The 12,627-nt window shown below is 34.6% G+C and overlaps 1 protein-coding gene across 4 annotated transcripts in view; it reads right to left on the bottom strand.

The window, feature by feature from the left end:
* The window catches only part of LOC106467034, a 24,746-nt gene that overhangs the window by 8,391 nt on the left and 3,728 nt on the right, over nt 1–12,627 (bottom strand). For all 4 annotated transcript variants that reach the window (XM_022395138.1, XM_022395139.1, XM_013927343.2 and 1 more), the window contains exon 2: nt 4,612–6,221. In XM_022395138.1, the coding sequence (XP_022250846.1) occupies nt 4,612–6,156 (1,545 nt within the window). In that variant the 5' untranslated portion in view covers nt 6,157–6,221. The remainder of the gene's footprint in view (nt 1–4,611; nt 6,222–12,627) is intronic.

The raw sequence follows: 12,627 nt of genomic DNA, 5'->3' as shown, positions 1-12,627 counted from the left end.
TTTTTTAAGGCAGCATATGCCCTTTAAATCTCAAAAATATCAATTATTTTCTTGCATATTTTGAATCCTTCACCCCTTTATTTTCAATGTCCAATGCAAAAAAAAGAGTCTTAGCTAAACTAAAAACCTTTAAAAAGTATTAAAAATAAAAGGTTTTCCATTTAAACCACTTTAGTTACATTCCATTTCCACGGAAAGTGATCCAAAATTATTTTTCTCCTTCTTTAAAAGCACTTTTAGCCAATATGTCTATAATTCCCCCTGCTTATCAAAATGCTGCATTCTTGATACACCCTTTAAAGTAATGGACTGAACCAATAACCTTCCACTGATGAGTCAATCACAAACATCAAACTTTGTGTGTTGAACAAAAAAAGTGTTTTTACTAATTCCTTTAGCTAACTTGCCATCAAAAGTGTTTACTTCCGTGGTAAATCCTGAATATTTGAGGATAAACAGAAAGCGTGGTCCTCACAAACCAAAGAAGAGGAAGTTTCATGGTAAAAGATTCACCAGAAACAAGCAATTGAGTGAAGAGAACACTGGTAAGCTTATTAAATTCATAAAATTTTAAATAAACAAAAATGAGCTCATTAGCCCACCAAGGATGTCCCAGCTCCCAACTATAACCACCTCTTATTATTCATGTATTCATTCAATCTTTTCTTGAACTCAGTTAATGTTTTGCCTCCACCACCCTTGAAGGCAGCTCATTTCAAAAGCCAATCACCCTGTTTGAAAAGTAATACTGTCTAAACTGCAGACAAATCCTTCACTGCCAAAATTTGAATTTATGACCCCTTTGTCCTATTTTCACTGCAAGCATAAAAACATTTGATGGATCTAAATTCTCTCTGATTTAAAACATTGAATACAAGACAAGGGATATTATTGTTTCACTGTATAGATCACTTGTAAGGCCTCATTTAGAGTACTGTGTACAATTTTGGGCTCCCTTCCTCAAGAGAAGGTTCAGAGAAGAGCCACTATGATGATACCTGGGATAGTGGGATTATCCTATGAGGAGAGACTAAAATCTCTAAACTTGTTTTCTCTGGAGAGGAGAAGAGAGATACTACCCAAAATTCGATTAGCCCTATTACTAATTTAAATGACTTAAATGATTTTTCGATCACAACACCAATATATTTTCCTTCAACCAATTTGAACATTTGCATGCTTCTGAAGGGACCCCACCATAGAAAAGAAAAGATTCCACAAGATTGTATCCAAAGAGGTAATATGTTTGTTGATATGGACATTCTGTTAGAAGTAACTAATGAATTTTGCCACTGTTTGTGTGGGGAAAAGTTGTACTTAGAAGTTACCAATAGAAGTGGACTTGCTGTGACCCCAAAATTTGTTGCAAAGGAATGAACTGTTATAATGAGAAAGTTTGGCATAGAAGTAAAAAAAAAGGGATAGAACTCGTTTGCTACTAACAAGCAATTTGTGTGTGTTATATCATACACTGAGAAAGTAGAACTGCCAGAGAATTGTTTTGTGGTTTTATGAACATGAACCCACCAAGTTCACAGAAGTCTTGGGACAAGCATTTCACATCTGTTTTGAATGCCACTGAAACAGTTGCTAGTGAAAACATGAAAAAAGATGCTGAAGATGTGCAAAAAGATGGCAAAGTTACTGAAACATCTTTTGACATGTGATGGTACCTGGCAGAAATGGGGATACTCTTCCTTATATGGTGTTGTTAGTGTTCTTTCAAGTGAATCTAGGAAAGTCAGAAACTACGAACTGCTGAGTAGGTACTGTCAATCCTGCTATTCAAACAAAAACAGGACAGCAAAGGAGAAAGAGGAACATCACAGAGTTTGCTTAGCAAACTATGATGGTTCTGCACCTTCAATGGAACCAGTAGGTATGGTGACAATAAATCCTTCCATACAGTGAAGGAGTCAAAACTATATGGAGCCAGAATTGTAGAGAAAAAAGTGTGTGTGTGTGTAGGATATGTTCAGAGAAGGCAAGGAACAGCTTTGCAAAAATCTGATGAAAGGTAAAAAGCTTAGTGATGGCAAGGGAATAAGAGGTGCTGGCAGACTCACTGATAAGGTTATTGTTAATCTCCATAACTGGTATGGGGAAGGTATACACTCAAACAAAGGTGATCTGGAAGGTATGAAGAATTGAATTTGGGCAACTTGTTACCCTAAAATATCAACCAACATCAAACCTCAGCATCACTTGTGCCCTACTGGTGAAGATTCTTGGTGTAAATTCCAAAAAACTAAGGCCACCAGCTTGGAATATTCACACAAACATTCCATTGTATGGTGTTTGTGTAGCTTGGGATTCAAAAATAATTTTAGTATCACAGCGTAGGATTTAACAGAATGTACACCAAAATCAGAAAAAAACTAGTGTTTCTGTATTATACTTTTTATATTAGCTTTAACATACTTATACAACTATTTCAACGGTAGTAACAGGTTTGTTACTTTACAACAACAATCTTCATGGACTTTTATATCGGTTTAAGTACACTTGTATACCTTGTTACTCAAAAACCATTGCAAAGGTAGTAACAGGTCTGTCACTTTACAACAACCATCTTAAGTTCTTACTTTTATAAGTAAATATTTTCAAAATTGCCTCTGTTCTCTAGTGCAAGAATTGTGGCATTTGTCCTTCTCTAATTTATTTACCAACCCCCAAGAAGTAGAGAATTTAATGTAAATTACTCATTATAACATAGATATTACTAAGGCAAAGTCTAATTTTTAAAGCCTTCAATCTTATTTGTTTACGGAGTCATAAGTGAGGAAATCAGAACCATTTGCCATGCCCATCTATCACATCTTCTCTTTCACAAATTGCCAATATTTCTCTCTGACATATAATACTATATTACATTATTTTCAGTGCAGAGTACTGTCTATTTTGTCTTCAGTTCGAAGATTTCTCTTGCGGTGTTCAGATTGACGAGCTTAGAGAAATATTTTAAGGTTCTTATGCCATAGTTAGAAAGCACATTACATTATGAGAGTTATATGACATTGTTTGCTTTGTGTGTGCTATTATTAGGTGCATTATTTAAGTAAATAACAATTATTTAGTGTACTCGTACCATTAGTATAAAAAAGTAGGCTTAAATTTCACAAGTAATGAACAGCAAAAAAACAAGAGGTCAAAGATAAGTGCTATACTTCTTGTTCTTCATGTATATTCTTTATTTATTATTATAGAAGTAACTAAAATGTAAAAATTATACACTTATTAGGTTAGATAAGGTTACATCAGGTAAAATAATGAAAAAAATAAGCAAATAAAAATTATTTACGAGATGCTCATACATTATGTCTTTCGATATAGTAAAGTAAGCTATGTGTTTGCCAAATTATTTACAACTTGTGTGGTGGGACTATTAGTTAGACATAATTCAAAGGGCAATAAAACAATAAAATAAATAGATGTATACTGTTACGAGCTTTAGGCTATTTATAATAAACAATTCTAAATCATTTTAAAAAGAAAAAAAAAGAGGGAAATTTGAATTTATTTTGTGTATTTTTATCAACCAAGTCTATATAGAGTTAGGATAGAGAAAATAATATAGTTTTACTAAAAACAAACAAACTCCTACATAAATATCATACATTTTTTTAGTAAAACTTTATTTTGTGAAGATACACAAAACATATTAAACTGTAGTTAAACTATAGTATCAAAACTCTGTGGTTACAAGGTCAATCACATTGACCAACCTTGTAAGGTGTCCATTTACATCCCATAATTGTGTTTATAGCTTTAAACACTGTATCTAGATATTCATAGTTGGCTATGTCTAAAAAAATTAAGAAGATTAATCAGTAAACATATTATAACATATATGGTAATTGGATTAAACATTATGTTTAATTAGTTTAAATGTTACAATCCAGTAACTTCTGATTTTATAAATGCTCCCTTATAGCACTATTGGTTGCTAACAAGCACAAGTTTAGTAGATCTCTAACAGAAGAACCTCTTTCATTTAAAGCATATTTGCCACACGAAGCATTTTGATTTTAATAGTCTTAGGTACTGGTGAATTATAATTCTTTCCAATAGTAGAAAACAGTTATCTTTTAAAGTGAATTATTATCTAACTGGGGTAATACTTTGCTACTATAACTTTGAAATAAAAGAGACAGACATTAATGCCGATGCGTACTTGGATAACAAGACCGATCTTCAATTTGATGATAGCAGTGGACTCAGACAATGCTAAATTTCAACCTCTTTAGTGATGTCAGACCATGATATTCCATTTTGGCAGATATCAATATCGTCAACACAAAATGGCATTAAACAGTTGTCCTCAAAAGCTACATTTATTAGGATTAGACACATGGACTTCCAAAATTTTTTGTCAGATCCTCACATTTTTCAAATAAGTGGGTACTTTGGAGCTTTAAAATCTGAAACCTAGAAGAAGCTAGAAGTGTTACAGTTATCAAAATAAGTTACAATCTTAAAAATATAAACATATGTCAATGACTAGAAAACATGTCTTAATCTATTTTGCTCAAAATGTTATATAAATTAAAAACTATAATGCTTTACAAAATACAAGCACATTTACAAAACACATAGAAAACAAGTACTTACAAAACTTTCCATTTCCAATGTTGGGTTTCTAGGGTTTAGTTGATTTACTTGTGTACGTGCCACTTCTGGCTGGAGTAGATTTGGATTAACAATACTCTTCTTCAGTCCAGAAACTGATTCTGAAGGGTTTGAAACTGTATGCACAGACTCGATACGATTTTCAGAAGCTCCTAATATTGGGTATATTTTTTCTATTTTTTCCTTCTTCCACTGGCTATTTGTTGGTTTAAGATTTGAAGTCAATAAACAATTACTTTCTCTGAGTGCTGCATTATTAGGTACCAAGTTTGAAATACTTCCTATTGAATGATCACTGTTTCTTCTTGAGAGAGTTGGCTTAACTTTCCCCTTCTCAAAAAATGTTAGCGACTGAGCCTCTGCTAGTTCTATTTCTGCAGTTAGTGACTGAGTTTCTGCTAGCTCTTGTTCTGTAGTTAGTGATTGAGCTTTTGATAGCTCTATTTCTGTATCATTTAGAGAAATATCTTCCAACTGAGGGTCTTTTATTGAAAGGTTTTTATGGATTGAGTTTGTACAGTCCTCTAAATCAGAATCAGATGACATTTCTGACCCTGAGATAAAAACTTCTTCTTGTTCAATTTCGGAATTTAAAACATCTTTAGAGAAATGCTTGATAAGCACATACGTTGCTTGCCACTTGGCTAAAGAATCTTTTTGGTAGGAACGTGTAGCACTAAAAAGAACTTCCTCTCCAATTTGTATAACTTCTTCTAATTTTTCAAACTGTACCCCAGCAGGTTTTTCAATATCAGATATGTGAAAAAAAACATTATTTTGCAAGTTCTGATCACGCTGAATAAATCCAAAACGATCAAAGATATTTTGCACTTTTCCTCGACCAATTACATGGTCTTCAGTTTCCAAAGTGATATCTTTTATTTCATTCAAATTGTCCAGTTTCCCAAACATTTCTTTGGGCTTGTTTTTAGAGCCTGGATTATAACTTGGTCGCCACACTCGAGATGCACGAAAATGAGCCTCACAACCATCAGGCCCTTTTTTAGCATTCAAGTAAACACCTTCTCCTGGACTTAGATTATAACTAGGTAATGTTTCTTTTGAGCCATCCTCAAATGACATTAAATCAAAATAAACTGAAACTTGAATAGGCTCCACAATACTAATGAAACCATAAACTGGGAATAATCTAATAATTTTCCCCTTTACTCCCCTTAGTTCAGTGATATCATTTTTATCATCTGTTTTATTAGATGATGACTTTGTTTCTGATGCATGAAATTTTGGCTGTTCAGTATGTTCTAATTTTACCTGGACAGCTGGCCATACATTTTCTTTATTATCAATATAAAAATAATCAGAATTATCCCACAAGAACTTCTTAAGAGCACTTTTTGATGTCCCAAAGAAATTTCGTAATTCAGGAGAGAGTTGAGAAGCGTGACCGGTCAAATTCTGGAGAGAAATTGAGCCATATTTCCTGACTTTATCTATCCAAAATTCAAGAAATTTTTTATTCATTAACTCAATCTTCTGGGCAGTCGTCATACTTACAGCTGAAGCCATTTTCTTTAACTTATCCAAATATTACTTATGTACTTTTCTGGATAACCATTAATCTGTTGAGCACTCTGAAACAAGATTTGAAAAAAACAAAAAATTAACACCATACAAACAATAAATACATGTATCAATCTGTTTGAAAAATTAATTTTGATATGCTAAAATAAGCTACATCTGATAACTTATCATCTTTTTGTTGAATTCTGTATAAATCAGCACAGGACACAAACCACAGAGCCTCAGATCCACAGCCCAGCATGCTAACCATTCGGCCACATATCATTAGATGCTACAGATTTGTTTTCAAACGTCACTTGGGTTGTGAGTATCAATGAGATAAAACCCTTGAATGAAAGCGTAGGGTCACTATGACCCAAAACTGCTTGGTGTTCATGATTGAAAATTTAATGCTGGTGTTCTAGGGTTAAGTAAAACACTATACATAATAATGCAAAAATAAAGGAAACATCAAATAAAACTATTTTTGGGTTGTACTCCTCAATAATGAGGTAGACTAAAATAGCAACTATATAATGAACAATTAGACAATGCACCAATAACAAACTTAGTTCCAAATAATTCTTTATAAAGATACTTAAACGACAAATTTCTGATGTTACTCAGCTGTTATGCTTACACCATCTCTGAATTTAACACAAATTATAACAGATGACCTTGTAGTTCACAATGGACCATTCCAAGACTCATTCTTTGGACTCAATTCAAAGATCCTTAGCAGTTTAAACAACCTACAAATGGGTAGATTGTTTGAATTATGGAACAATAAAGCTGGAAATACATGCTCATAAAATACAAATCATAGATTCAAGTTTCAAGAGCCCAACTTGTCATTTGAAAAAAATATTTTTAATTTGATTTAATCTTGGGGGAATAGTGTGGCTGATAATCTGGTGTGAAAACTTGTGGTATAGTGTGCCTGATAATCTGGTATGTATAAACTTGTGGTATAATGTCCCTGATAATCTGGTGTGTGTATAAACTTGTGGTATAGTGTGCCTGATAATCTGGTGTGTGTAAACTCATGTTATAATCAGTGCTTGAAGTGGGAATTCAGAAGTCTGGGTACACTTGAGCATAAAACAGTAATAGCATTTTTCATTCAGTAATCCCATACAGCAATGGGTCAATCATGCACAAGAAGTAGGGGTAGGCAAAATGCCAAATTAGAGAAGTGGGTGTACGTGTACCCCCAAGTTACTCTCCACTTTGAGCACTGGTTATAATGAGTGTGATAATCTGACATGTATAAACTTGTGGTATAATATGCCTGATAATCTGGTGTGTATAAACTTGTGGTATAGTATGCCTGATAATCTGGTGTATATAAACTTGTGGTATAGTGTGCCTGATAATCTGGTGTGTATAAACTTGTGGTATAGTATGCCTGATAATCTGGTGTATATAAACTTGTGGTATAGTATGCCTGATAATCTGGTGTGTATAAACTCGTGGTATAGTGTGCCTGATAATCTGGTGTATATAAGCTTGTGGTATAGTGTGCTTGATAATCTGGTGTGTATAAACTTGTGGTAAATTGTGGCTGATAATCTGGTGTATATAAGAGTGTGGTATAGTATGCCTGATAATCTGGTGTATATAAGTTTGTGGTATAGTATGCCTGATAATCTGGTGTGTATAAATTTCTGAAATTGTATACCCAATAATCTGTTGTAGAGAATTATTTTGAATTTATTATTATATAAGCATGTATTTGAAAAAGGCTATATTTCATCTGGTTTTTATGCTTTATTTGGCTATTGGTAGGTAGAGAAGGGTTAACTGACTTCTGCTAGCTTGAATTTTATGCTGTTTCAGTTGTTCTTTCTACATACTTGAATATTACTTCCAATCAGGAAGGCTTATCTCTGAAATACTGATAGCCATTCCTTGTTGAATTGCTCTTACAATGTCAACAATCATGTCTCTCTAGCCAACATTAGAAACTTATTCTTTTCTACCCTACTGAAAGGCCAAATGTAGAGGTATGCAAGGTGGATCTTCTTATCTCACTCAGTGACTCTTCTCTTCTGGATAAATGTCTCATCTTGTCTGTTAGGGGCGAGTGGGTCATCACAGATCATTAATTCATATGTGAGACACTTGACTTTGTGATCACTGGATCTAACAGACCACTCAGACTGGACTTGTCTTATCCTCTCCCTTCTAATCCAGTCACTCATAAATTCTGGATCAGGAATTTTCAAATCTCTTTCAGAAAGGAGTAGTCATTTATCTTAATTCTCCAGATTTCACTCCCATCTCTTTGGTTCCAAAGAAATCTAGATTTTAGTCTTATTCTTGATCAGTTTCTGAAAACACCTAACTTTTAGTTGGAATATATGTGGTAGTTATGAAATTTTCTTAGTCGTGGCTATTGGATAAAATTAGTAGACATGCAGGATGCTTAATTTTACATCCCTAGTCATACATCATCCTGTCATTTCTTTCTGCCATCAGAGGATACTTTATCAATCCATTGCCCTTCCCTTTGGATTGGCTTTAGCTCCATACATCATCCAATGAGTAATCTAATTTTGCTGATTTTGTCCATTCAGTTTACATCAACTTTTACATGGACATTTGACTTATTATGACTCTTTTGTTCATTCAGTCTCTTACACACACTCAGTTAACTACCCATTAGCTAAATCTCTTGGGTGGCTCATCTACAACTTCACATCTCATTCAGTACAAACACAGTATTTGGTACATTTAGTACTTTGGATCAACACAGTTCAAGGGACATTTCAGTAAGTTCCAATGTCATTGCAAGTCTTGGAGTCTCATGGTTACTCTTCTGTCTTCCACACTTACCACCAGATATCATACCTATCTCCAAGCCTGTCAAATGCTAGGTATTATGCACATTCTTCAAGATTTGTTTTTCAGAGACAATAAGCTTCTCCCTACAGAGTAAACCCTCCAGCTTTTTAGTGGTTGTGTCAATGGCTTTGTCATCTTCTGATCAATGTGTTTGCAATGGTGGACAACTATCTTCTCCCATTTTAATGGTTTCCACTACTCAATCCTGTTTTTCTAGTAACAGACACTTTGAAGTAGTCTTGGAAGATCTCTATACCTACCCGCCTCTTCATTTACTTCCTTACATATTGGCCATGGTTAATTCATTAAAATCCCAAGATCTCCTTATTGATCCACACTGGCTTGTTTTCCCCTGCTGTGTCATGTATCTCAAGAAAATTCCATTCCGCTACTTCTTTCATCATCTACAGTTTCACGGCTGGTTGTGATATTTTATTAGAGAAGCTGAATTCTCTTTCAAGTAGTTTTAATTTTATCACATTCTTGCCAGTGTTCATTCTTGGCTGTCTACCAATCTTGTTGGGGGTATATTCAAGAGTTGGTGCCTTGGAAATTGGTTCTTATCTTTTTATCCAACTTCTCAACAAAGTACCTCATTCCTCTTGTTGTTATTTCATGATTTTGACTTATCTGCTATTTCTATTGCAAGTTACAGGAATGCTTTCTCTGACACCTACAGATACCACAGAAGCTATCTCTCTCTCTCTTACTTCACCACTTTTTACTGATCTTACTTAATACTGAAGTCTGTAGATGCTGTCTTTTTTTACAATGTCTCACTCCTCTTCCTTTTGAACCTTTAGCTTTGCCTGTTTTATCATCTTTCACTTAAAGTGCATTTTCTTCCATTACTGTCTTCTGGTAGATCTGACATCTCTGCTCCCAATGCTTCTTGTACTCTTTTTGTCTAGGAAGACTCAATACTTATATCCTGATAGAACCCTCCTACAACAGACTTGAGTTGCAAGAAAAGGTAAGCACTGTTTTTCATCAAATGTGTTACCTGCACTGACTGACCCGGATTCTTATTCTGAATAATGCTTTTATAGATCTGGATAATGTTGTTCATTGCTATATTCCATGAATGGAATCTTTCAGAAGGGTTTGAAATAGAATGTTTATAACTTATAATGAATCTCACTTCACAGATCTTGCTTCATCCATGCTAATGAATTGGTGTATGCAGCTGATTCACACACACACAAAGTGAATTTCAGATTATATCTCATGATATTTGACATTTGGCAATGTCTGGCTTCCCAGTCTTAGTAACTATTAGAAGACATTCTACAAACCAGCAAGTGGATATGCCATTTGGTGTCTGATGATACCTTAAGAGGTGCCTTTCCCACACCTGCAAGCATATCCATGTGTGGAATTAAGAGATATCTGACATAGGGCTCCAATTCTCAATAGATATCTCACAGTTCCAACCAGGATGGGAAAAATATTTTTTTTTTCTACTTTATATTGATGCTCCTATTGCACTGTTCTCAAGTTGTCATGCCCAATCCTTGTGAATGCTTGGGTCTTTCTTCATTTCTTTCTGAGATTCCACTGATTTGGCTGGTTTCATGACTCACTGGTCTTTTCAGATATGGATTAGAAAGTACAAACGCTCCAAGAGTGTGTTCACTCGTAGTTGTCAGAGCTGCCTTCTTGAGAACCTTCCACTACAGGAGCAGAAAATGGTATTTCTCCTATCTGTTTATGCCACCAGCTGGACTCCCAATGTTGGTTCCACAGGTAAAACCATTACTACCATAATCAAACCCTTTTTTATAAAATTAAAGGGTATCAAGGGTAGAAATACTGTACTGAGAAGAGTGTTGTCTTCTTTATATTTGTCCTTAGGTCCAATCTTTATATAACACTGATCTGCTCCATTTATTCCTCCTTGAATACAGTTTTTCCAATACTTCTGGTTCTGGATTTTATTCTGACTCTACTTTAATACATAAGTAATTCTTTCCCTCATCTGGTCCAAGGGATCATTTCTTAAGTCTTGGATTGTGCTAAGTAATTCTTTCCCTCATCTGGCCCAAAGGATCATTTCTTAAGCCTTGGATTGTGCTAAGTAATTCTTTCCCTCATCTGGCCCAAGGGATCATTTCTTAAGTCTTGGGTCATGTTAAGTAATTCTTTCCCTCATCTGGCCCAAGGGATCATTTCTTAAGCCTTGGATCATGATAAGTAATTCTTTCCCTCATCTGGCCCAAGGGATCATTTCTTAAGTAATTAAGCCTATCCTTATAGCTACTTCTATACTCATTTTCTATGCTAAACCTTTCTCTGCCTCTTATTCTTTTTGCATGTAGTTTTTCCTGGCCCTCACCACTGTTTAGTCCTAGTTAAAACTTCCTTTATAGTTGAGTTAATTGCTTTAGCAAACAAACCAACCCCTAATCTATTTAAATATAAACCATCTATCCTAAAAAGCTCCCTTCTTCCACTGAACTGATCCCACAAGTCCAAACAGCCAATTTGTTCATCCATACATACTGACCTTAACTTCATCCCCACAATTATTTCTGGGCAGTATCCCTGACAAAATGAAGTTATGGCCTTTTTCTTTAAATGCCTTTACTAACCCCTTGAACTTATTAATTAGTTCCTCTGACCTACCTTTCCCTGCATCATTATCCCTTATATGTTCCACAAAAACTGCATCTCTGCTAGCCCCCTTTATTATATCTCCTGCTCTGTTAGTTATATCTTCCAACTGTGCACCTGGGTAGCGTAATCTGATCCCTTAAGCCAGATGATGGAAAGAATTACTTAGCATGATCCAAGGCTTAAGAAATGATCCCTTGGGCTGGATAAGGGAAAGAATTACTTAACATGACCCAAGACTTAAGAAATGATCCCTTGGGCCAGATGAGGGGAAAGAATTACTTAGCACAATCCAAGGTTCAAGAAATGATCCCTAGGGTCAAATGAGGGAAATAATTACTTAGCACGATCCAAGACTTAAGAAATGATCCCTTGGGCAAGATGAAGGAAAGAATTACTTAGCACGATCCAAGGCTTAAGAAATGATCCCTTGGGCCAGATGAAGGAAAGAATTACTTAGCACAATCCAAGGTTACTATTGTAATGCTAGAAGTATAAGAAATAAAACAGATGACTTTAGAACTGGTAGGAATGGAGGATTTTGATATAATGGAAATAACTGAAACATGGTTAACCCTTTCAAGATGGGTCACAGGTGAAAGGCCATGTCATCTCGTTTGTTGACTCACATTCAAAACTTTACTGAAATACGATTTTATGAATTTATGTCAATAAATTTGGTATCAAACTTTAGATTATAATTCAAATTTTAGTATTATACATTACTCAATTTTTAATTTAAAAGCAAATATAAAAAAACACAGATAAACATTGATTTTTGTGTGTCATGTGGTATGTTGAATGCAGCACTGGTTAAAATTAGATGGTTGTAAAGTCAATATACTAAGTCTATAGTTTTGAACGAATTAGAAACTCAAATTACAGATATTGACAAGCCAGAATATAGAATAAGAGCCTCTTTTCTATTTGCTACGATATTGCTCATGTAATGAATTAAACACGGTGACACTCCACCCACCTCTTTCCATTTTTGGAAATGCTCTCTTATATACACTT

The sequence above is a fragment of the Limulus polyphemus genome, unplaced genomic scaffold, assembly GCF_000517525.1.
Source record: "Limulus polyphemus unplaced genomic scaffold, Limulus_polyphemus-2.1.2 Scaffold2466, whole genome shotgun sequence".
NCBI lineage: Eukaryota > Metazoa > Arthropoda > Merostomata > Xiphosura > Limulidae > Limulus > Limulus polyphemus.
This window is presented reverse-complemented; position numbering and strand designations above follow the sequence as displayed.